Below are 26,987 nucleotides of genomic sequence, written 5' to 3'. Positions count from 1 at the left end.
TCGACTAATGATATTGCAAATTGAGAAATGTACATTCTTTGAATATGCGATACATTCAATCATTTCATTGCAAAAGATATGCATATTGTGATTATTATATATATATATATATATATATATATATATATATATATATATATTAAATCCATTAATCTTAATATATTAAGGCCCAGTTCCACAATCCAGTTAATCCGAGTTTAAGTAGTGAATGGACCAATCAGGACCCAGTTTAACATATTAAACTCGGATTAACTCGAGTTGTGGAACCGGGCCTAAGTAAAAGATAAAAGATTTTATATTTATATATTCATGCCACATACATTTAACTAAATATGGTAAATAGAAATTTTCATTTTACGTTGGTTCATGCGCGTGCGCATCATGTGTATATATGAACATCATGCGCACGTGTGTTTATAAATTACATATATACATTTAGCGTTCATACATATATCACAGCGTTCAATAATCAATATGAAAAAAAATTATCATTTAGTGTTGAATGTATGACATGAATACACAAAAGTTTTTATCTTTTATTTGACATATAAGATTTATTTAAATAAATAAATATGCATTGCAATATAAATTTTAATTAAAAGATAGATTGTAAATTCTTATGTAACAAATTTATTCTCTTAACTTCTATATCTTAATTATTGAAAATTGCAAGAAAATCCAGAATGATAGGAATTATCTTTAAAATCTGGATGATAAAGAGAGAAAGAGACGATGAATTAGATGTGGAATTTCATTTATATTAGAAGTGATTTTAGAAGTATAAATCACTTAGCGCATATAGACAGTTTTATTTCAATATATTACATAGATTATATTGAATCACAATGAATGTAATTACATTTGGATTTAGCCGCACGGTCGCGGTCTATGAATAGAGAGTTAGGTACATATTTCCGGAGAATCGTAACGTTATGTCTAATACAACCTTATACAATGGCTTATAGAAGACTCCTTGAAAGTACATCCATCGCTAATTACAATATAATACATCATTTGTCGTATCCTTTTGTTCAGGACCAACAACATGTGCGGTTAAGTAGAGCAAACCATAAGTGATATAAGACGGAAAAAACAGATATTAAGGACAAATGTCGATGACTATTAGATAATTGAAGATACGTCACTAGAAATTACAAGAATCACATGAGACGAAACATTAATGCAACTTGCGTTATTGTTTTACAAGGAATTTAAAACACCCTGTAATTCAATTTTCTACGAATATAATTGCCAATAAAATATTGGTCAGCTGAAAAATGTATGATTAAAATTAACAATTATCTTAAATTTTGTACAATGTAAAATTACATTTCTCAATGTAAAATAATCTCTGTAAAGCATACTGAATGGCTTAAAAAGAGGTCAGGAGGAAATGTATATTCTCTCATATATTACATAATCGATACTAAAAAATTGCGATAATATACATGTAGTAAAAATGAAAATGTTAAGTTCTGAATTATAGATTCTTTAATTTTTTTCAAATGCCTACCGAATTTGCGATTTGTTTAAAATTTTTCTTTTGGTCCAGCCGGTATATTCTCCTCGATTCACAAATTATGAGTTATCGCTACTTCGTCGGAATGCTGGGTCCAGCGATGTGCTTTATCACGTGACGTTAATCTCCTCGTCCTCTTCGTTCTCGGTTTGCTCTTCAGGCCTCTGAGGACTCGTGAGCGGACTCACGTCGCTCAGGTCCATCCTTGGCCGATCCCCGTCAGCGTCGCTTAGATCCGGATTGGGATTGTTCTTGTTTGGTAACGTCTGCTCGCGCGAACCACCGGTTGCTAGAAGCTCTCGTTCCTTGCTATTTCGCCACTTCATGCGCCGATTTTGGAACCAAATCTTCACCTGTAAACATAATGGTTAATCCATTATTTCTTGCAGTGAAACTCGCAGTTTACATTGTTTGAATAAAAGAGATATTTCACGTTTTTATTATTTCTTTCATGTTCATTTCTGATACTCCCATTCTATCGACATGCAACATATGGTTGTGATAGTTTAAGTTCAAGGAACCATTCTTAGCCCCATCGATCATTTAACAAAGATTTTATCAAATCTTTGATTTATAATTATAATAATATTATTCTTGTGGTATCTATTTATAAAATTTTTATACATGCGTCTGAATTGCAGAAAGGAATTGTATGAAACGACGTATGTGATATTAAGAAAAACCCTGTTAGTTTCCCATGTTAAGAAACCGCTGAACAGGCCAACGTCAAACACACATCCCTGAAAGTTCCTTATTCACCCTCGTTTCCATTCGCCTCGTCGCCCTATTAGCCGCTTTATTATACGCGTTCTACCTTGAGCGAATCGCTGACCCCGGACGCGGATTGATCTACCTAAACTGCTTTCCGAATTTTCATTCGCCGCCGCCACGATGGTGTGCACTTGACACCATCACGGAATCACCACCTTTGGGGGATCCGCGCTCACCTACACGAATACAACACTTCCCGCTGGCCCCTGATTGATGCCGTGGGACGTGATGTTCGATAATTCGCAGACGTTCTCGCCGAATAAACGCTCAGAAACGAAAACCGCCTTCGTTTAAAGAAAGTCACTCTCAAGAAATCTACTCATTTTATTTGCCCTTTTTTGCTATTTGCTTCTTGCTTTTTGCCTCCAAAGTCTGAATACAAACTCGTCGGGAGTTCAATCGAACATTTTGCACGTTAAATGCATGATAAATAGAATATAAAAGAGTGAACATTTCCGTGGAAATTTATCATGAGATATTAATTTGAAAAATAATTCACTCACGTCTCCTAAAACAAAATCATCATACATATATAGGAAACCAAAATTAGTTGAGTGACACATTTTAAAATTATGCAGTAATTTTAATAACGCATCGTTTTAATTACGCATAAAAGATTAATTGTGGCTTTTGGAAAAAGATTATAAACACCTGCTATCTCATTTACTCGAACAATAAAGGTAACACCATAGGATCTTTCGAATCGATTAAATAGGATCAAAAATCGGTCGATTGTTCATTTTAAGCGATGCACGCATAATTTAGCGACATAACGTTCTCGAAATACAATACTTTTCACAATATGTTTCGCGCGCCGATGGATGGGCCGAGGGATGACGCGGATAAAATTTTCGACACTTTCACAACGTATATCTTATTCGATGTACGCACGCATGCACGCACGTATGCACGTACGCATGCACGCACGCATGCACGTATGCACGCACGCATGTACCCGGCCGGCCGGGCGCGGTGCATGCGTTTGACACCGCGCGCCATCATTAATACCGGCTCTCGACCTAGAGAGAGATTGAAATTTAATGTAATTTATTATTTTTTAATATATCCCAATGAAACGTTTTACGCGGATATTTTCGATGCGCCCGGCCCCCCGTCCTCTCCCCTCCCCCCTGACCGGTCACTCGAGGGGTTGGGAGACGCGAGTGTGTGCGCTTGACACCGCGCGAGTTAAACGCGGGTTTTGACGCGTTAATGTGTTTTTCCGCTTTATAACGAGATCGCCGGGTGTATCGCCGCGTATTGAGAAAGGAGTCACGACCATAAGCGCTCGACGAGGTTGTTTACGCGAATGCTATTCAAAAGCGCGGACGGCCGCATAATCGCATCATTAATCGCAAAGATCTGTTATTAAAGCGGCTTCGCTTCATTCGGCTGCTTTTAAATGCCTCCCATTTTTTGCTCGCATTTATTAATAATTGTTAATTAGGTATGCCGCGCGAATGCGTCCGATATTATCGTGATATATTGAATAAAGAAGCGTTGAGGATAATTATTGTAGGATAATTATTGTATCTGTAATAATATTCTCTATTCGGATTCACGTCACTCATATATGTCGAGAAAAAATGTCAGAAACTCAAAGTGACAATGAAGAGTTAAAATTATTGTTGAAATTGTATCAATACCAAGATTTTTTATTCTAATATATTATTCCGAAATGAAAAAATACAAATTTCAAGAAAAAATATTTATTATTATTTATTTTATTTATTTTTATTTTCTTATTAAGACAGTAATAAAATAAAAAAATTATCTAGACAGTATAAAATTTAAATTATCAAGATATAGTTTTTAAAATTACATAGTTTTTAAAATGACAAAGTTTTCAAGAGAGAATCTAATATTACGCGATATCTAATATTGCTTATCGATTTACCGTTTGTTATATTCATGCAAATTATTACGAGGACCTCTCATTAAGTGACAAAACGAGTAATAAAGCGATTAACATAACATATCCGCGATACGTCTCGGCATCATTATAGACCTCACAACGCGACACTAATAATTCTATCAATTACATGATTCGTTTTATCGGTGTAACGCGTTGACTCGCCGCTCGACCAATTGCGTGTCAATAATATTTGTAGCATTTATACCTAACGCTTGTAATATTGCAGAATACGCGTTTAACCAGAAGTCAATCACAGTTCACACGCATGTAGTGCCGAAATCAATTCATTGCGAATTACGGTGAATTTGATTGTAGTTGCTGATAGAAATCCAAATACCAATGAAATTTCGTAACAAATATTAAATTTTGCTAGCGATAAGATACAATTTTCAATAGGTATTTGAGAATATATGAAAAATATGTACCCATGGGGATGACTCTCTAATTATTTTGTTTCAACGTTACAATATTAAATATTCTGATAAATTTGTGAGATTCTACAATTAAATTAATGTTAACAAATAAAGTTTATTTTAGTCAAACTAAAAATATTTAAAATATCATCATCTATTCACACACCTATAACATTTAATTTGCACGAATTTTTAAACTCTGCAATAAAAATTTTATTAACAATAAAATTACAACTCTCATCGTTTTTTCATATATCTATTTTAATAAAAAAACTCTTTTTTTTTCAAAATATCGTAAGAAAAGTCAATCTTCAAATTTAACAAAACATGTCATCATTGAAAGCTAGTAGCGATTCGCAAAATTTGAGACAGTCTTTCTTATTTCCGTTGCATCATTAAACCAAGCCATAGGTTAAATAAACAAGTTGGCAAACGGCTGTAAAACGGCGGGTAATTATGCGTCGAGCGCTATAACACGCGAGAGAGTCTCTAAAAGGTGAGAAAGTTGTATTCGTCTGCGCGATGAATTAATTCACCTATACTCGCCCCGCAAATTTTCATACCGGGGATGTATGCGCTTGACATCATGTAGACCCTAACGATCTGACGCGCGCTAATACACTCTTTAGCTCTAGGGTGTTACCCAGACGAGAGACTCTGTGCACCATTGTTGACCGTTTACGTACCACCCCCGACCTGGGCGATATCGTGCGTGCGTGTGTGTGCGTTGCCACGTAAGTGACGCGTGCAGTTTTAGGATATCTAAAACTCTCCCTTGTGTCTGAAAGCGATAATTAATGCATTCGCTCGACTCAAATATGGTTTGAAACTTTCCATCTTTCCTCTACGATCGTACGGTAAATTACTCCTAAACAATACTTTGTTTTCTTGCATGGGTAACTTTACGTCTCGGTAGAAATTCAATTTTTTGCGGCCCAACGTTTAAAAGGGCTAATGAGCAAACAATGAATTTCTCGAGATTGCAGCATGCAAATATTTTTCTCAAATATAATTTATTATTATTATTATATATTATTATATAATTATTATATTATTATTATATTATATAATTATTATATTATTATTATATTATATAATTATTATATTATATTATTATATTATTATATAATTTATTCTAGAATTACTACGGAGTAAAAAATCATCCCCATCAAAATAAAGTAATTCTATACTCGACGCTACGAAATTTCTGCGTCATTGCATTATTTGAAGCATACATTAATGTTAATAAAACATGCATAATAATAAGAAATAAAAATAAAAGAGTTCAACAAAGATGAAAGAAAAAAATGCAGATTGTTTGATGCAGAAATTTTAATGGCGTCATCCAAAATGTTTCTGAATTCGATAGGGAAAAAAGAGCGCAAGTTTTGACGCAAGATACCGAGGTCTCGCGAGTTTTCCCTACCATCTCGCAATCTCAGAATGAAGAACGAGATTAAGCACGCGGGGATGAACGGACAGGGCGACGAAATCGGTAAAACGGCGAGCAATTCAACTTCGCCGAAAAGCGCGCGGCGGCGGCAGCGTTCTCTCAGGACGGAGGTGCTTTGTTACTTTTGTTAGTTCCCGGTCTGCCTGCCGCTGACGGGACAATCAATCACCGCCGTCTCTCGGTAAACGCAAAACGAAAAGAAGGAGAGAGAAAGAGAGAAACGGAGGGGAAGGAGAGAGAGAAAGAGAGAGAGCGAGAGGACCGAGGGTGCGAGAGAAGATCGAAAGTAAAGCCCCGCGGTTTCCCCACGTTATGTATGCGAGTTGCCAGTTTATGCCGCACGTTTGGAGAATCCGAACGATGAAATCAGTGACTTGAGTGGTTCTTCCGAATCCTCAAAGTTATTCAAAACATTCAAAAAAACGCTCAAAAATGGTAATAAATCGTAAATTATGTAATTATTATTTCGAAAAATTTTACTCTGTTGTACGAAGAAGGATATCGTACAGATTGAATCTCGAGACTTTGTTTTTTTTCGAATTCATTCACGTATAGCTGTCAAATTCGTCGATGCTTGTATACGTGATGATTCTCAAAAAGACCCTCTCAACTCGAATTTCAAGCATGCTTCCTCAGAAAATTCAGCTGCGAGCGAGCAGCGTGTCAATTTTAATATCGTCTCCCTCGATATAAGAGAAAAGTACGATATAACTATAATCCATGATACAAAACGCGTTAAAAATTCAACATCAATAAATATTCTTGAATTATGCAGTGTAAAAGAATATAGATATAGTAAAATAGAAATAGTAAAATAAATATAAATGAGATAAAAGACCTTTTTTTTCAAATTATCGTACAAATTTAATCAAAGTAAAGGTATTGAAATTGATATTGAAATACTTAATAAATCTAGTAGCTATATTATTTCGTCGTTAGAATTGAACATTATTTATTTAAGTAATCATCGTAAAAGATAAAATTTTTATTTAATATTGAAAAATGCCTTTTTTCTCATTATCTTCATTATCTCTATTTTCAAACAAAATAAAGTTGAATAATACGCTAGAGTAATGAAAAAACGATCTTTGATTACTCAATAATTAATTATCCATATTTCATATTTAATTATTTCACACATTATGACAACACAAAGATTTTAATTGGTGTTAAATCTTGGAAAATTAGATAAAATCAAAGCGACTAATCGCTCTCCAATCAGCCCCCTAAATTATAAGCAATCGGTCCACCCTAGGATCGTTCAAATATCGCTATAGTCGCTAGGATCGAGCATAACGACGACATCCGAAAGGCGTTATATAGAGTGCACGAGTGGGTAATCGTTAAACGATTGGCTGCGACCTCTCTCTCTCTCTCTCTCTCTCTCTCTTTCTCTCTCTCTCTGTCTTTCACCCTTTCTCCTGGAGGAACCCCGAGCTGGAAATCCTCCTCCGTTTAACTCCCTGCCCCATTCCTCGCACCCACGCGCCCGCCCTTACTTCCGCCTACCCTCATACACCCCCTCGTGCTTTATCCGCGTCCCCCTCGGTCGTCCCACCCCCGGCGCTCTTTCACTCAACCCCCTGTGCCATCCACGCTGTGCCTAGTGCGGTGGTGGCGCCAGCTGGTGCAGTTTAATAAAAGACGATCGATTATGACGTCGGCCTCAGAACTACCCCTCAGCTCACTCACTCTTGCCGCTCTCCCTGCTGCCCCACCCCTTATCGGCCTGGTCACAGATCCTCACCCTCTCAGCCTCTCTTTCTCTTACCCGCCCCCGCATCTCTTTTCGGGGCACCCTCTCGCACGCTCGTCGATTCCCGGAATAACGCGGAAAGGGGAAAGAGGTATGAGCAGACGCTTTTGGAGAGTCCAGTTCGAGAAGAGGGATTATATTTCGTACGAGGAGTCACTGAAAGATTTTTTTCTTTCACAATCCTCGTACGTCGATTTAATCTTACGCAACAAGATTAATTTCCTATTATTGCATATCCAAAGAAACAATTTCCAATACGAATCATATCCATACATTTATAATTCTCCATTAAAAATAATTGATTAAAAAAAGTGCACCTAATATTAGATATAAAACCTACCGATTGCTCATTAAAAAGAACTCATTACACGGAAAAATTCACGACTTTTGATCGCTATGCATCTATCATTTTAATTCTCATTCATTTGCCAATCGTTTCTTGTTTTTGGAGATATTTTTCCTCAAAATATAAAAATCTTTCTCTCTCTCTAAATTTTTTACACTCGCGACGTCTCTCCACGTGGAAAGGGTGAGAGAAAAGAGAGCTTCCGAGGATCGAAAACGCTGAATGGGAGGGAGAGCCAAAGGGATGACAAAGAAAGAAAGAGAGAGGACCGAGTAGGGGTTACCGTCCGTACAGGGGTAACGGGGGTGAGGTCAACGAGACTGGGGGTGGAGTGTGGATCGCGGGGGTGGATCAAACGTAAAAAGTACGGCACAAAGCTGCCGGCGCGGCGCGATCCTGCGGGCGAAAGGCAGACGGCTGTCTGATGTATGGAAAGGAAGTCGCGCGATAATAGAGGGGAAAAAGGGCCTTTGCGGATTTATCGGCGCCGCACCGACCGCCCCGGTGACGATTTAATCGATTGTTTTTCTCGGAGCGAATAAAGGCGTAATTGCGAACACCGGCGGTTCTCATTTAATTCTTTGATGCGCGGTGGTATGAAAAATCGTCCATACTACTGTTCTTTTATCAACCGACTATTTGATTATTCGACTAGAGTCCTACAGATTATCTTATCTAAAGTAAATCCATCGAAATAAGTCTATCTTCCATATTGCTTAGAGAATAAAAGTACGTTGGTTTTTTAATTTCAAATAAGTAGATCTGTAATTTATGCAAAAAGTTAAATTTGTATGCTATAAATATCTTTACTGCGAGTTTGCGAGATTGTAAGATTGAATTAGAAGTAATCAAGACATGAGAAAAAGAGGATAAAATGAAAAAGTGAAATAAAATATCTTTCAATGATCAACTTCAGATTATTATAAAATTATTAGTAATGTGAGAAAACTACTAATTTTAATATTCTGAAATTTTATTCGAAGCAAAATATATTTTGCGGAGCCAAAAATAAGAAATATAACATATGATTCAATATATATTACATGATTACAATTGACTATATGAACAGTTTTTACTAGAAAAGCTGTACTAGTGATAATTTAAGTCACTTGTCTATATTATATTAAAAAATTAATTACTGCTAACAAAAAGCAAATAATTTGGCATTGCACGAAGGAAAGCTTTTCAAGTGTCTCCATGAAAGAGTGCGGATATCAGTCAAGGTGGTGCGATCGTAAAAATAAAAAGAGCAGCACAAGCTGCCACGTCGCGATTCAACCAGAGATGAGCTGGCAATTGCTGATATAGAGTGAAAAAAGTTATGTATTCTCGTCGAGACGTCACATATGAAAACTCTTTTCGATTCGATAGAATATTAGATCGTCAAGTTATAAGTATCTTTAAGGTCGCAGAACTTAATGAATCACATCTCTAACAAGAGTTAAAATATATTAAATAATAAATGAACTGAAATTATTCTTAACGTAATATTTTTAAAGATGATTTATTTGTAATTTGTAAGATTTTTTTTCTGTAAATTCTGCGGCCAAAATTATTGCGACTACAGTTTCACATCATCATGAAAAAATGAGAGAAGCGACCGTGTCTCAAAATCGATGTTATGCACGATAAAAGTGAAAAGGGACAGGAAAGATTTATCGGAATATACAATTTGCAATTTTGCAATATTTTTTCATCTGCATGCAGGTCATACAACGAGGTTACAGTTGTGTGAGAATGGCTACGATTCGGCGCGAATCGGAAGTGATATTTCCGGAAGAGATGTCACGAGAGCGAGATGTGTGAGCACATTGGGGACGAGGCAGGACCGACTATCATTGCAAAATTATCTCTAAATATAACGAAGGATATATTTAAAAAAAATGTTAAATTTATTTTTTATTAATACTAGAATAATCGGATTTCTTTAAGGAAAAATAACAATACAAAACTTATTTTGTAACATGAGAATGAATAAAGAGAATGCTTTTTCGCGTATTAAACTTTGGAAATGCAATTAATCAAGAAAACTGTGCTCCTCGTCTAATCTCTCAAGTCGAGTTTATTTTGATAGAATTTTAATTTGATCGTTAATTCAAAAGATATTTGATGTTGGAGATGAAAAATTGCGATAAATGATGATTAAACTCGCTACCGAGGATCGCCTGGAGGATATTTTGCATCTCGAGACGAGATCCCCGAGGACGGCTTGTGTATTAAAACCGATTTTATTAAATGTTTATAATTTAAATACTAACGTTGGATTTGTCTCTAGATTTTTGCAAGCGAAAACGCGGTGACGGCAAAGCGATTTCCGCCAACGGAATCATCGATACCGTTTGATTCTCGGCTTTCGGTTCTGCGGCTTACTCCCGCCATGAGTGATTAAAGTTGATTCACAAAGGCGAGATCTATATGCATACCGCGGTATTGTATATTCATAGTTTCTTAGCTCTCGCGCTCGCTTCCGACGCGCGGGAGGGGCACCGGCGCTTTCTCAAAGTAAAATCCATAATGCATGAAGGTCCACGGGCTAAGCCGAAGAGCTTAAAGCCGTAAGATATTGCGCGGCGTTATATTCATGTTATGCCCTGCGAGAGGCAGGCCTTTGTTTTTAATATCCGCGGCAGATTGTAGCCGAAGCGTTTAGGGTAACGTTACGGCCGTCGTCCTTCGCCAGATTTTGATCCACCCCCGCGATCAAGATGAATGAACTTCTGGCGGACTGACATAAAAATGACTCGAAAAAAGGAGAAAAAAAAATATCCAGCATGCAGATAATGATGAGCGAGAAATATTCGTTCTTCCTGTCATCGTGTAAAAGAATAAAAATATATCGAGCTTATCGATATTCGAAAATGACTCGGAAAAAGGATCCTGTTATTGCCTGAGATGCTGCGTTTCTCAAACTGCCATGATAACTAATATCTCAAAACTTAAGGATAAAATCTTTTGAAAAAAGGATCTGACTCTTTCATGATGTAAGTAATTTTTGAATTAATTTTACTTGTATTCTTTGAATTAATTTTACTTATATTCTAAATTTTGCAGCTTGAAATATTTGACGTTCATCTCCAAGTTTTAGTATCTCACAAGCTCAATTTTAAAAATCGTTAAATTTAATATAATATAAAAAAGTAAAATTATTATATCAAATTATACAAAATTTATGACATTAAAAATTAAAACTATGAAGAGATCAAATTAGTATAAAAGATTTCAGAGAAAACAATAACAAGTTACATAATGTTTTAAGTAGTATGAAATCTTTGGCGATGAAGATGGACATGGATGTCCTCGTATGAAAAATTATATCAAAGGGGGATTGAACGGCCGAGTTTTACGAAGACGATCATCGATCTACAGGCGTAAGCAATGTATGCCTTGTAAGAGGATACGAATAGAGAAACGGGGCGAGGGGGTCGAGCCAAGTTGAAGAGATGAGATTTGCGACAGGCGTATCAAACGTACATATCTCCGTCTTGAGCTTTGACGGTTGTGCAAATACAAGCTCGGACTGGCTCTCGTCCTTCGCCGACGGCGAGCGGCGGCGGCGGCGGATTGCTCTCGTAAAAGCTTGCCCAAGGCAAACTCGAATCAACGGCGGCCCTAATGGCTACAAATTGATTTGACCGACGGAATCCGGGAAACTCGATATCCTCTACTTGAAACGCCAAACCTAATGGCCGATCTATCTAACGTGTCAACGTCAGTACCGTGGGAAAGGACGATCTGCCCTGACGTAGAAATTGAATTGAAGAGCGTTTACCTTCGCCCCCGTCGCGATAATAATTAAACGCTGTTCAAGTTCATTCACCTTCACGGCAATCGTCCGATTCGTTTTCCGTTTTAAGCCATAATTTGGGTCCCAGAAAGTATCTTTTACGTAAATATCGATAAGTTTAGATACCTCCTATTTATTTGACAAATACCTATTTATATAAAAAGTATAATTAATTTTTTTCATCCTAAATATATATTAAATCGATTGAGTTAGCTGCGATTTATCTCTATCTAGAATATAAAAGGAAAGAAATCTCTTCACACAATTCGCAGAATTCCGCGTTCTTTTTCTTTCGCGAGGATTAAATAGGCTGCCAGCAAAATAAGGGTGGAGTCATTTTTTCCCCTATTCTTTAATATAATTTGCGAAATCTGTAAGGGATCTGGGCGGAACATTCGCCTTACGACAGTAAAATGAAATGTAGAGGATTGGATAAGGATCTCTCATCACGATTTAATTTAGTGCCTGGCGATATCCCAATGCAAATGACATTATTGTACGAAAAGAATCTAATTCGCGAAATTTACGACGACTTTTAATCAGCTATAGATATAATTTAATCTATGACGTATCTCTTTTTTAAATATAAATCTGTGTTTATATAGAAACATACATTAATTCCTTATTTTTTAATTCTTATTAATTACTACAACTATCATAAAATTAATTATTATAACTTATTAATTCATATTACCGCATCAATCGGAAGAAATAAAATAATGTTAAAGTTTGCAATGCACTCGGCAATTTTTCGCTCTACTCGAATACCTAACCCAAGACCCCGATTCGGACGACGTTGAGTAAGTTCCGTGAAATCGGCCGGGCGCAAGTAGGATCCGTGCTTTTATATCGCGAATTAAGCTCGCGGCGTGATTCTGACAGCTCCGGCAACTTGTAAGAAGAAGGGAAACCGCGTGCCCGCGTCGGTTCTGATTATTAAAAAGATAACAAGCCCCGGGGGCACTCTTTAATTTTTCCGTCGTTTCCGCCGGTGGGTCCGACATAACGGAGACGTTCCGGGCATAAAAGTGGCCGGCCTCCTCATAATACCAGATAATTTAAGGTCGACGGCGTTGATGAGTTCTACCTACGGGCGACGCGGAAGCGATTCTGACAAGACGTTGCGCTGTCATCTCGATGTTCCCCAAGGCAGAGAAGCTTGAAAAGCTACGTCTCTTAATCTCCCGACGTGTATATTTCTTAATCTCTTAAAATGTATTTTAAAGCACGGTATAAGCCTGTCATCAATTGCCAACATTTTCACTGTGAAATATCGTACTCTTTTATATAGTCGCTTTCGTCTATTTTATAATAATTAAAATTTAGAAGGGATTATATTCCCTTTATCTTGAATCTTTTATTTTTTAAGGCGATCTTTGTTATGACGTAAAAATGAGATAAATAAATAAATATATATATATTTATATATTTATTTATTTATCTCATTTTTACCTCTCGACAAAGATCGTATTTAAAAAATGATACAATTAATATTATTGATGTGATATAATTAAAACGATATAATTAATATTATTCATATAATAATATTTCTAATAGGCGCATATACACAGAAATCTCGATGAACGCCTTTGTGGCTTTTGAGAGCCGGGCTTTCGCGATAAATCAACATCTTCATCTCGTTAAAGGCGCTGAGAGGCATAAGGGTGTAGTAGCCAAGAAAGGGGTTGGCTCTCGCTCACCATCACTAATTACTTTAGTTATCCCCCTTTAACCCTCGACGTTCCTCTTAAACCCACCCTCGTCATAAACTGTAGTGAAGCCTCGAACCTGTGTGAAACGGCACCTCGCCTTCTCTCATCCATCGTCCTCTCTACCATTTTCTCTCTCTTCCTCTCTGTCTCTCTTTCTATCCTACTGCCTCTCAAAGTACAGATTACCCTTGGAAAAGCTTTATTATTATCATCCACCCGTGGCACCGCAAGTCCTTAATTAAATTCGAGAAAAGATTCATGGGTCCGGCACGATTCAAAGTACGATAATTCGAGGCAATCATCAAATTGCACATGTTTCTTTAAGGATATTATGGAAATAAAATTGTTTGCTAACGAAAATTGTATTTCAAAAAAAAAAATTGACTGAGCGATCGAGTATTGATTAAGAAAATACGTCGTTAAATTTTTCAAAAAATTCTATTTAAATAATTAGAGACTTGGCTCAAATAATAAAAAAATCAAAAAGAAAATGCCATAAGAGCCAATGCGCGGTAGTTGGAGCGCCGAGAAACGACAACAATTCTTTCTTTTTCCAATATTAGTTTATTAAAAACATATTATAATAACAAAAAGCGAATGTTTTCGGATCATCTTTTGATCCTTCTTCAGCGCGATGTTAACAATATATATTACAATATATATTACAAATTCTAATTAATCTCAATAAAGTATTTTTAAATCAAGATATATACACACGTAATAATGCGATAATGGACAAAGATGGCGATAACAATGCTACTTCGACACGCATCCGACATGTCGATAGCTCGATAACTTAGATTGCAATACCGGCGGAAGTTCCAATAGCGATATTATCGCGTTCGCGCACGGTACATTAAGGGAGACGTGAAATTCGGCATCTGCTACCAACACTTCGCCGCTATTAAGAGACATCGAGAAGGAGAAAGGGGAAGAAAGAGAGAGAGAGAGAGAGAAATAGAGAACACAGAGAGGACAGAGAGGTAGAGAGAAAGAACTATCATTGGACAATAATCGCTTTTATAGGTGTTTGTGTGGCGAACCGTGATATTAGATAGCCGGCCAACGAGTGCGCAGAATCGCAATCCTCAAATCGCACCAACTCTCCGGGGGTCCCGGAACACCCTCTAATAAAGTTGAGAAAAGTTTCTCTCTCGCGCGATAAAAAGTAATGTTAGAGATATTGCGGGTGCGTTCAGTCGGAGTTCAATTGCTTTTAACGACGGGATCAAGTTCGATATGTACTTATGAAGCTGAATCGCATCGCAGCGCCCAAGTATCATTTCATTGAAGTCGAGCAATCAAAATTGCCGTTTCGTTTCGATACATTCTGCCGAAGCATCTGTCGGACGAACGTATCTCTTTTTGTCTTACTTTCTACTTCATATTTCAAAATCAAGCCTCTCGGAGAAATAAATTTAATTATATTTAATTATATAATTATATTTTATAATTTAATTATATTGAAAACAAATTTGCAAAGAAAGAAGGAGAAGAACTAGAAGAGAAAATATTACTGACCAGAATCAAAGCTGTCAAAAAAATATCTCGATCCTTTGCGACGCAGGACGCTTGAAATTTCAGCGATCAAGGTGTTTACTTTTTCTAATAATAAATTCAAAAATTCGGAGCTACATTCGCCATATGTATTTACGAGACGCCGAGTTTCCCTCGGCGCGGGCTTTATTCGCCGCAATTCTTATCACGTTGTTCGCGATCGTTCAACGACGACGGTGGTCGCGACGGAAGAAGGGCGCAAAATCACCTTTTGTATGCGGATTGCGAAATCGCAAGAAACGTCAATTCACTCTCCTCTCGACGAGGACGGTCTCCGTGTGCACGTACGCGCGCCTGATCCTTAGATTTTCTCGTAAAACCAGCGACCAGAGTGAGCCTCGACCAATGGCGGTGAAGGCATGGCGCTCGAGGTGTGAATTATACATGAGGATATATCCCTACATACCGGTCCTCCACACCGCCTTTCTCCCTTTCCCGCGCGTCGCGCGCACGTTGTCTTTCTTGCTCCCCCGTATTATTCACCGCGACCACCATTCATTCAACCAGACACCGCTTCTTGTTTGCCCTCGCATTCGCCGGTAACATCTCGATTGCACAGAGCAATAATTATTTCTAATTTTTAACGATTAAACGCGAATCACGAACTTGTTCGCGAGATTCGGATTTTATTAACTTTCTTCAATCAAAGTTAACGTCCTTCAAATTTATATACAATAAGAATCTTTAATTTTTTATATTTATTACATCTTTTATAAGATAGTTTTCTCGTTCTTTCCTCTTCTTTCATCCCAACCATCATTTCTCCAATCAAATATTGTCTTATTTACTCAATTAAAAGATTCAATATAGTAAGAAGTGTGTAATTTGTAAAGTCCATTTTAGACAAAGCTTAAAATAGATCTTACAAATTATTTAATCTTGTGAGTATTAAATTTTAATAATGTTTAATATCAATCTAAAGATTAATCAACGATCTCTTTATTTTTCCATCACCTTGCAACACGTGTTACAAAAAGGCATAATTATCTCGAAAAGAATTACGTTCACGCATTCTTAAGTACCGATTTGCATTTTACACATGCTCATATTGCGAGCAGTATCGACTTATCACATTGATATACACGGGAGACAGAGCAAACGAGACTTTGTCTGTGTACGGGTATGTGTGAGAGAGAAAGAGCGAGAGATTTAGGTACATAATACCCAGGCTCGGATTTAATCGGGCGATGCCAGTTCATTAATTGCACACACGTAGGTATATACGTTGCTGTACGCGTGCACATGAGAGCCGGGCATCCCGATGCTGTTGCCGGCTCGGTAATGAAACTAAACGATATCTGCGGAAATGGTACTGCGAGTTAGTTTCATTTGATTTCATGAGCGTAGTCCAGCCGTTTTCGAATGTCCGCGATGTACGATAATCGTCAACCGAACCTTTTATTCTATTTTCGAGATGTTCGCTAATCGGAATCCATATTTGAATAAACTAATGAGCGAACGAAGCGTTCATTAATGTTCCGGAACAAACTCCCGGAGGTACATGAAGTTTTTGGAAAGCAGAAAGGTGCCGACATTCTTTTGTAAATAAAGTTAATACATAAAGCTAATAGAATATTTTAAGATTTATTTTAGAGACTTGTTTCTCTATCTATTATAATTATAATCATCATTTTCTAGCAGCAACAGGTATGCAATGCTACGCATTTAATGTTTCGGCATAATATTCTCTACAACATGAATAACTCCGATCGCACGTTTAACGTTTGGAAATCTTGTAAGTAAATGAAATATTTTAAATCCAACAATTCAAGGAGCGTTATATTTGACTGAAATAATTACACATGAAGCTAATTACATTCAAAGCGCGTGTATTGTCGTTATACTGCAATTTAATCAGCTATGATTGCTCGATCGTTCTTGAAATCAATATATGCACTTCATCGCGCAATTATATGAACTGGGCACATTAAACACACATGTACCTTCGTTCGCTCGTACTCGCGCGGCAGACGGTTTCGTATTCGACAAAACCGAGCATTAGTCTCTATCAATCTGTCAAATGGAGCCGCGAGAGATAGAGATGGAGTCTCCATAGTGAAACTAAATTCGCTCGTCGCCGAGCACGAGGGATTCGTACTTCGTTAAAGTGACAATTAGTGCCCTAATAAGGTCATTAAGCACAATATATATTCTCCCGTGTACCTTCTCGGTCTTGCACGCGCCCTAACTGCTCGATTACGGTGGCCCGTTATCGAGAAAACCAGAGAAAAGCGATTATCTCCCGCGCGGAAGTCATTTTGAAAATCACTTATTTACTGCCTCTAATAGACTCTTTCTTGTCGACCCAATTTCTCGGAATTTATATAATGGAATTTAGAACTCGTTATCAAGATTTTAATAAGAAAAAGATTCATGAAAATTATGATGTAATTATGACAGATGCAACTTTTGATTTAAATTACCAAGAGAATAAATTATTTCGGATCTGGAATACTCTTTGACCAAAATTTTTACAAATAATTCAAAATTTATATAATCAAATTTAGAATAAAAATTCAAACACGCAAAAAAAGATTTATAAAAATATGGCAATTTTTATCGATAACAAAATCATTTGTCTTTTTTTTCGTTAGAGATAAGAGTTAGGAAAAATTTCGCAAAAATCTCATGAAAATTACGTGACGTAATTATGACAGATGCAACTTTTAATTAAGATTATCAAGAGAATAAATTATTTCGATTTAGAATACTCTTTGACCGAAATTTTTACAAATAATTCAAAATTTATATAATCAAATTTAACATAAAAATTCAAACACGCAAAAAAAGATTTATAAAAATATGACAATTTTTGTCGATAGCAAAATCGTTTGTCTTTTTTTTCGTTAGAGATAAGAGTTAGGAAAAATTTCGTTATAATCACGGCTTAAATTAGCATCGCATATTAACTTGAACTACTATTGCGCCTAGGAGATCATTAAGCACGAGATTAAACACCATGCGCCGTCTCTAATGCTCACGGCACAGCCTCTCGATTGTAATACAACGCGAGCACATCCGCCTATCATCGCGTATGCAAATCTGCCTGCATATGACATGCCTGATGCGATTATCGAGAGCGAGGATTCTGGATCACAAGGAATCGAATTATGCGCTTCGATGCGCGCTATAATTGATATGCAATTGATTTCCCCGCTCGGAAAACTGCGTTAACGAAAGAGAAGAAGCTAAGCTATATCTCGCTGCTTACAAGTCGAAATTGCGACAATAATAATGACATGTACATAATTATTAATAATCTATAAAATCTTAAATTATTGCTGTTCATATCGAGAAAATCACGTAGTGGAATAATATATTCCAATTATTAGCCGAATACTTAAACACACGAATTATTTTTTGAATATTCGACAAATATTCCATCTTCCCCTCTAGGTGTAAAAAAATGTCTTCATTTTTCGTTCAACGCAATAAATCAATTCACTTACTTGCGAGTCTTTGAGGCCCAGTTTCTCGGCAAGCTTCTTGCGATCCGGCTTGCTGATGTACTTTTGTATCTGGAACCTTTTCTCGAGTCCGCGACGCTGAAGATCCGAGAAAACGGCCCTCCTCATCATTCCTCGGCGTGGTTTCCCGCGCGCGTTCGTCGCCCATGGAAAAACCAAACCAGTGCCGGAAAAATCACCGATACTACCCTGGATAGCGCCTGGAAACACGGCACCACCGCCGGGTGTGCCGGGATGATGACTTCCGGTTCCAGAACCGGCAACTGTCAACAGAAAGTACACAATAATGCGTTAATAATATACATGTGTAAAAAATTTATCTATGCAATATATATCGAAAAAAGTTTTCATAACAAATAATTTCTATAATTTCTATATATAAATTTCAATAAAAAGGAATGAAAATATATCTAGAATAAAATCATCGTGAGGAGTAAGAAAGTAAATAAGAGGGAAACGCGAGCGGAAAAAGAAATCGCACAAACGCCATTGTTTATTCACGCGCGAATCGCTTGATAGCGGTAGTATCAAAGTCATCTAATAACGGACGGGCAATTGAATCTCCAGATCGTGTCTGCGCGATATTGCCAAGCTGAGCATGACGGTATTATCTGCACCGATGATATTTGCACGCACTTGTTGCATGCGTGCATTTTGCCTTGTGGCGGAGCATGTACATAATATGGTAGTGCTTTCACTGCACTTCATATGCACTCCATGTCCCATACGAGCCTACCTATAACAAGATATTCGATAAACCCGGCGTATGCGCGCGGCCCGCGCACGTGGCCGCGCGAACGCGGCGTTTATACGCGCGCGTTTGCTCTATGGCGCCAGATGCCCAAGTTTCGGTTTTAAACGTTCGTCGGGGAATGTTCGTACGCGATGTCTCCATCGCGCTTGTTTATTGACAGGACGCAAAGTACGAAACAATTACGAATACGCAAATTTCAAAGTGTCATCTGTCAAATATTTTATGCATCTGTCAAGTTGGAAAATATCCGATTAAAAAAATATTAGGACAGATTGAGAGATGGTACTCTGCATCCCCTAAATACACGAGGCAATAAATTTGAAGCTTAACTTGGTTCCTTTTAACAGAAGCAATTTAATATTTTTATCTGTTATTATTATAATTAATATTGAATTATAAACTAAAATAGTGTATTCATTTGTTGATGCAGTTTCGCATGTATTTTACCTGTCAGATATGGGCCTCTGTAGAACAGTTGTTGCAACGTGTGATGAGCGTTCGGTGGTAAGTGTCGTTGAGGGGGTTGATGACTCGGCCTGTGATAAGGATGGTAAGCCGCTGGCCTCGCGATCGGTTTGGCGATATTATAACCTGCCGAATTTTGTAAATTTTGCAAAAAGGCGGGGATCGCTTCCGGCGGAAGTCCTTGAAAGTTATCTGTAAAGAGAAACAAAATTTTTCATATTATAAGATTCAACTAGAGAATTTTTTTATTTTATTCTCCACGTTGACGTGTAATCGCAATTTGTATAAATATTTTTTAAATTTGTATCCGATTTATGTGTACATATTTGTATCTAAAAATAAGATTGTATTTCCGGTATCAGAGAGAGGAAATAATCTAACAATTGCGTATAATGTGGCTTTATCGATGAATAATTTGTAAAATATTCATACTAATTCGTGGGAGAATCAGGCGGTGGTTTGAAAATTTTAAAGCTAGCCGGATATGAAGACGTAAACCGCTCGGTAATTAAACATATAACGCGCCCCGGCTGTGTTTCATGGTAAAATGTGCCCGGGGTGGCGGATTTACGTGCAAATACCCAAGTCGTCGTATTCCTTCGTGTTGCATAATTCGGGCCGACACCCCCTTCAGACTAAAACCCTCCTTAATTGCTCCAGGCGGAGTCCGATCTCTTATGAAGCGTACGCTTCAACACCTCTGGCCAAACATTCGACTGACTGTCTCGGAAATCTTCTAATGAGTAAAATACAACGCGACCATGTTGACATATCATTCTTTTATGAATACATTGTTACGTCGTTTTAGTTACATAAACAGTTTTAGCGGAAATTCATATATTATTTTTTAAATAAAAATTGGCAGAATATCACATAAGCTCTGTGATATTATTTTAAAAAGTTTGAAATTTCTATTTATTTTATGCGCGTACATTTTTATAAATTGTTCTAATGCTAAGATATTGCTATGATACACTAGCGGATCCTGACATCGATAATGGGGGGGGGGGGAGATTCTGCAAAATTATTTGATTTAATATTTTTGGTTTCATGCTTAGCTTTTACTCCAGGATCAACGATGAGGACGTGATGAACTTTCTGATCCCGATGATGATTCAGCAAAATTCATTTCTTTTAATTTGCAAGGGGAGGAAAATTTAACCCTAAATCCCCCCTTCCCCAGGATCCGCCAGTGCTGTGATATATACTAATATTTATTTATTATATACTAATATTTATTTAATAAATTTTCTCTGACGCCTCTTTCCGATTGATTCAATTTTATCATATTGCTCTATATAATTATAATAGTTCAATGAAATCTTTTAATAGGAATATGATTAAGAACCCAGCACCTCGCTACACTTTCCTGTATCCCTCGTCACAAAGATTTACCGACAACACGAAGTTAACTACGTGCCCTGACGCGTACCCACCATTTCGAGGAGCAGAGCCCAAACATGAAAGAAATCTCGGCCGACTCTTCAGTTCACCCTCCGTCGAGGGTGAATTCGTCCACGTATCTCCACATTAATAATGCCTAAGAGGGCTGGTCGCCCCAATTGTGCGATTCCTAACATGTTTTTTTATTTTTTTTGCAACGTCGCTCCGCCACGCCCAGAAAAAGAGAGAGAGAGAACAGTCTCGCTAAAAAAGTGACGTGTTTAAAAATAATAAAATAATGGAGGCCTGTGCATTCGAGATGGAAAGAGATAGAAGAAGAGATAGATAGGTAGAGGGAAAAAGGGAGAAAGAGAGAGAAGACTCGCCTTGCGTTCGCGACGCAGACAATGCCCTGACAATGGCCCATACACGCCGTCCCATTGTGCCATCGTACTGTACCCCATAAAATACTCATCGCCTTTTATCGTTGTTTTCGTAGCCGGCCAATGAGAGAGACGCGCTGCTTAGCCGTGGCGGCCTAATAACCGAGCTTAGCATCCAACGGAAACACTGAATGGGAATAGTTTTTTAAGCCGCCCCACCTACCCGACACAGTCAGTCCCTTCAATCTCCCCTTCAACCCCCTCCCCCCCTTTCTTTCTCTCTCTCTCTCGCGTCAGTGAGATTAAATCTCCTGTCTGCGGTCTCGGGAGAAACTTCGGGACGTGTTGTTACAGTTGTGGGCCTTCCCCTTTTTTTTTGTATGCCGAGCTTAAGCAGCCCCCTCTCGGAGGTCTTGGGTTACGAGGTTACAACATATATCGCTGGTTATTCTTTTGGATTACGATCACGGATGCATTATTAACTAGATACCACGCTACAGGTCTCCGTCTGCGTGAATAAGGGAGGGCTGCTCGTTTACGGAATACATATATACGATATTCGTCCTTCTTCGTGAACAGCGTGTTTGTCTTAGAATGAGCCTGGCGAATCGATCTTTCATGAGGATCCGAAACATTTTTTCTCGGATCCTTCGAAAGATTGATCAACCGTGAAGAACAACGTAGAATTAACGTGGTATGATAATAAATGTTTATTTTATCTCAGACTCTAATTTATAACTCTCTAGTATTTAATATGAAGCAGTTGTTTTTAGATTTACAATGTTTATAATATGTCTGAACGATATCCAAAAATTCACATATTTTTGCATATTAAAAAGCTATGTCATATTCACATCGAATCCCTTCTGCAAATTCATTCAGCGATAATATGATGCAACGGCTCAATAAATATTTAATTTTTCTCGTTTTTCTCATCTCTTACAAATGTTACTTGATATGTACATTTGGCGAAAATTGACAATCTCGGCGGTCCTTGTCGATAATTTTACGTCAATAACTGTCAATTTTCACTAAATATCACTTGATCAGTTCACATTTGCTACTTTTGACTTTTAATAATATTTTGGGCCGTAATCGTCTACGGTCGGATTTTCTTTCTTCAATCCGTCATTTCTATTTCCGGGCTTTTATTTTAATCAGTGAGTAAAATGCGACTTTTTTCCACGGGAGATACGCGTATTAAAAACGAGGTCCGTCGTGCTCGACACACAGCCGTTATCGAAAAATATCAATAATCGTTGCGATACGCAACAAAAAACATGAGCCGCGAGTGGCGGCTTGCGAGAATAAGCGGGGGGAGGGGGAGGGAAGGGTAAAACGGGACGATGGGGGGGAAAGGGGAATAAATCGCGGGACGATTGGTGAAAATGCTATTCGAAATTCAACGTCGCTCGCCCGTCAGACACCGAATCCTCCCCCGCGTTGCCCCCCGCGCTAGATCATCCCTCTACCTGCCTCTCCTCATCCCCTCACCCAAATTCCAGTTCCGCCGCGAGCGGCCCTCGCGTCTCTCGTCGATGAATTTCGAGTTTGTTGCCAATCACTTTTTCGCGCAATTATTTCACAACATTTCGACATGACGTACAAGCCCGCGGGGGAGGGGTGGTTACCAACGGGGCAGGGGTAGGAGGATGTATATGTGAGGAGAAGACAGGGGAGAGGAGGAGGACAGTGGGAGGACGGCGGTACCGCGCTCATGGATACTGGAGGGTCTATTCGCGGTGAGAGGTCGGCGATGGGGGGCAGCAGGGAGGGAGGGAGGGAGGGAGAGAGGGAGAGGGGTGCGGTCTCCCGGTACGTACGGGGGACCAAGGGGGATGTAACACATGCACGTGGCACGGTCAATGCATCCGCTATCCGACAAACGCATGAAATTCCCCCGTCCCCCCTTCCCATCACCACCACCACCACGTATCTCGAACGCACCAAATTTCCCCATTGCCACCCCTGCTCGGGCCAGTTCCTTCCCTCCTCGCGATATCCCCTTTCCACCCGCTCTTCCCTCTCGCGTATCCTTCTGCCGGCAGATGCGTGCAATTCGCCGATGTTAAATGCAACATTCGCCTCTCTCCTCACTTTCGTGGGGTTTCGCACGCGCTCTCTTCCCTCTTCTCTTGCTCTGCTGACTCGCTCCCTCCCCCCGCGCAACGATTTGTGAACAGTTTATACATCTAGTACGTCTACGTGCGTTTATCGCGCGCGCACACGGTCTTTATCGACTCGTGTCAATCATGATAGCGAAGGGTTCGAGGGAACCACGGAGGAAAGAGTGACAATGAGGACAGGTCGGCCAAAGATTGGTCGGCACGCGTGTATGCGAGGGTTCGCCGGACCCTCACGAATTTCAGACGTCCTGTGAATGACGGGACGGGCATTGTAACTTTTGCGTGAAAAAACCGTAATCCGCGACATTCTTTCTCGCTGTCGAAGCAACAGAAAATAATCGATTCTTCCAATCTTTATTACAAATTTTAAAAACGCAATACTTTCCAAATATAAAATTAATAATTGTCATAAAATTATGGTTGCAATATGCATTTTACATAATAATCCCGATTTTAACGCTCTACGGAATCTATCGTTGTTATCAATCATTATTTATACATTACATTGTTATTAATGTGTCCTCTCTTTCTTTTCAGTTTTAATAAAAAAAAATTCTTTAATATAAATATTTTTTCTCATTTTACCTATCAAGTGTAATCGTGCCGTACTTTTGCAATCGCATCTCGCATTAATTCTCAACGAATTCGCGACAAATCATTCGAACCGAGTCACGAGAAAAATGCGCGACAAATGCCGCGGCAATACATCATTGAATCCTGCTGCTTGTCTAATATTATAGGCACCAATCGTAAGGGCTTAATATTGGGGTGAAGGTAAGTGGCGGGCCAGCTGACGCCCTGTGCGCTTCCCCCCTTCCCTCCCCCGCACGCACGCTGCGCGACTCGTCTTGAGGGTGTGCGGATGAGATTTAGGGACCAACGACAGAAGTCTGTTCGCGACACTGATTTGTGGTGAGCTTTGTTTCAACACTCTCTCCGAATTGTCGCCCAATCGCGAAACTCTTCCTGAACAACATCTTTTCGATGATGAAAGTGGACGAATGTGTAACTGTAATCGATGATCGTTGACATTGTATGTATATCGGTATATTTCTACTTCACGAATTTTTACCGTTTCAAAAATAACAGTAGATATATTAATAGCGAGATACTGATTCTTTTAACAATTATTTTCTCATTTGATTTTAATAGTTCTTTTTATATTATTTATATATAATTTTATATAAGAATCAAATTAATTGACACATTAATCATGAGATGATTTAACAATTGAAAATTTGTCAAATATCATTCGTCAATGTGTCAAATAATGTCAAGATAATTATTAATAAATTGCTGGAATTTCTTGTCTTACAATCAACTTTCCCTTATTTTCGAAATCTTCTAATTATATAAAAGAATATTTTATGTTTTTTGTTTTTATTATAATCTATCAAAATTTATAAGATTTAAATTTATAAGGTTTTTATCAACCATATATCAATTAATACATTAAGCGTAAAAAAATTCAATCAATACGATGCAATTATATTAAGATAAATTCGTGCTCATTTAATTCAATAAATTTTGGTAAAGTTACCCTCACAGAAATATAATTGTGACTTCTCTTTAAAAATCTTTTGAATCTTTTTCTCTTCTTTTTTAAATTATGAGATTTCTGTCAAACTTTTGCACTGATTAAATTTCTAATTTCACCCCAATCAATTCCTGTCCAATGTCTCAATTCCAACTGTCGTCAAGTATATCAATTTATCATCAATAAATTACCGGAATGCGGTCTCCTATCGTGATTGCCGCCGAGTATAGCGCTAACGCTGAACTTGAGCTGCGGCTTCTCCTTCTCCTGGATGGTCCTGCATGCCGGACCGGAACACTGCTCTTCGCCGCAGGAACAGGCGACGGTATTCGTGGTCCTCTCGCCTATTCTGTCGACGGCACGCTCGACCGCCGCCACTGCCGTCACCGTTGTCTCCCTCTCTCCCGATACGATCGTCATCTCGTCGGACATGTGCATGACATTTCTGCATCCAAGGTCGTACCGTCTGTCTATCTCGATCGCGGAGACCCGCTCACCCAGTATCATCTCATCCCTGTCGGCCGCTTGAAGACCGCCGTCCAGCTCGGCGCCCGGAATCGGGTCCTCGTCGACGTTCGAGTTGCACGATTCTACGCCCGAGTTGGATCGATTGTCGATCCTCTCGTTGCAAAGCCTCTCCATCGCGCACAGCCGGTCCACGACTGGACCATCCATCCTCTCGTTCTCCATGTCCACGTAGACGCTCTGAGTCCGATCTAGAACCTCCTTTTCACGCTGAAGAAGCTGCATCCTGTCGTGTTGCCGCTCACCGGCGGATCTACCGCCGCTGGATCTCTGCTGATCCCGGCCGCCGCAATCGATCATCATGCGATCGCGCCCGCCAATCGAGCCGGATCGTTGATCCAGGTGGTCCTGGACGAGATCGCTGGGAGAAGATCTGTCGCGAACGAGTCTGAGATTCGCCTCGCATTCTCTCTCGCGCTGTCGCGCCACCAGACTCGCCGCCCAGTTCAAGGTCAGACTGGTAAGGTCTGTCCCCGGCGATGCTTTGCTCTGGAGCAGGTTCTCCATCAAGAAGGGCGAGGTCATGGCACTTTGCTGCAGATTCTTCAGCATCGCCGCTGACGAGGGGAACATATCACGGCTGCTTGGCCCTTCGATTGTCACGATCGTGGTTTCACGGGATGATTCTTAATTGATGAAAATGGAAAGTGCCCTTTTCGTCCTAGTTTCGCGCCTGATTTGAATGTTTCTCGTAATTGTATCGACTCTCGAAGAATAATTATTTTATTTATTACGTTTTGATTAATCGATTTTGGTTTCATACGTTTCAGACATTATATTAGACTCATCATTAATTCGATTACTTAGCGATAACGTTGATTGTTTACATTGATTGATGACGTTCATTCAGTAAGAGCCACGCAGAATTCGATTATTTTGAAAAATCACATTTCTGCAAGTGTATCAAGATTGTATCAAGGACTGTGAGACAGATACTAAATAACTCGATCTTTCACAAATTATTTCAAATCACTAGTCACACTGTTCAAGCATTTTCTCTCAATTTTCTTGGATTCATCAGTCGAAAAATGAGCAGCTTCCGTTGGACAAACGCAAATTACTTCAACATCACTGGGAATTGTCTACGTCTGACGTTGCGACTATTCGACTATTAGTAAACG

At 38.7% G+C, this 26,987-nt stretch overlaps 1 protein-coding gene across 1 annotated transcript; it reads right to left on the bottom strand.

The window, feature by feature from the left end:
- Positions 1-721: 721 nt before the first annotated feature.
- On the bottom strand, positions 722-26,439 carry LOC105251932. Its single transcript, XM_011259052.3, has 4 exons — positions 25,533-26,439; positions 19,895-20,104; positions 18,676-18,956; positions 722-1,872 (listed from the first exon to the last, which is right to left on the bottom strand). The coding sequence occupies exons 1-4, from the start codon at positions 26,437-26,439 to the stop codon at positions 1,630-1,632; spliced, it is 1,641 nt and encodes a 546-aa protein (XP_011257354.1). The 3' UTR covers positions 722-1,629.
- Between the last annotated feature and the right edge of the window lie 548 nt (positions 26,440-26,987).

This window comes from Camponotus floridanus, unplaced genomic scaffold (genome assembly GCF_003227725.1).
Source record: "Camponotus floridanus strain SB8 unplaced genomic scaffold, Cflo_v7.5 scaffold59, whole genome shotgun sequence".
Taxonomy (NCBI): Eukaryota; Metazoa; Arthropoda; class Insecta; order Hymenoptera; family Formicidae; genus Camponotus; species Camponotus floridanus.
The sequence above is the reverse complement of the archived record's forward strand: the minus strand, read 5'-3'. Positions and strand labels throughout refer to the sequence as shown.

Coding starts and splice junctions, on each gene's coding strand:
- LOC105251932 (XM_011259052.3), bottom strand. CDS start 26,439: ATGTTCCCCTCGTCAGCGGCGATGCTGAAGAATCTGCAGCAAAGTGCC. Junction 18,957..19,894: donor CAGAGGCCCATATCTGACAG/GTAAAATACATG, acceptor TTCTGTTGACAG/TTGCCGGTTCTGGAACCGGA. Junction 1,873..18,675: donor TGGGCCTCAAAGACTCGCAA/GTAAGTGAATTG, acceptor TTATGTTTACAG/GTGAAGATTTGGTTCCAAAA.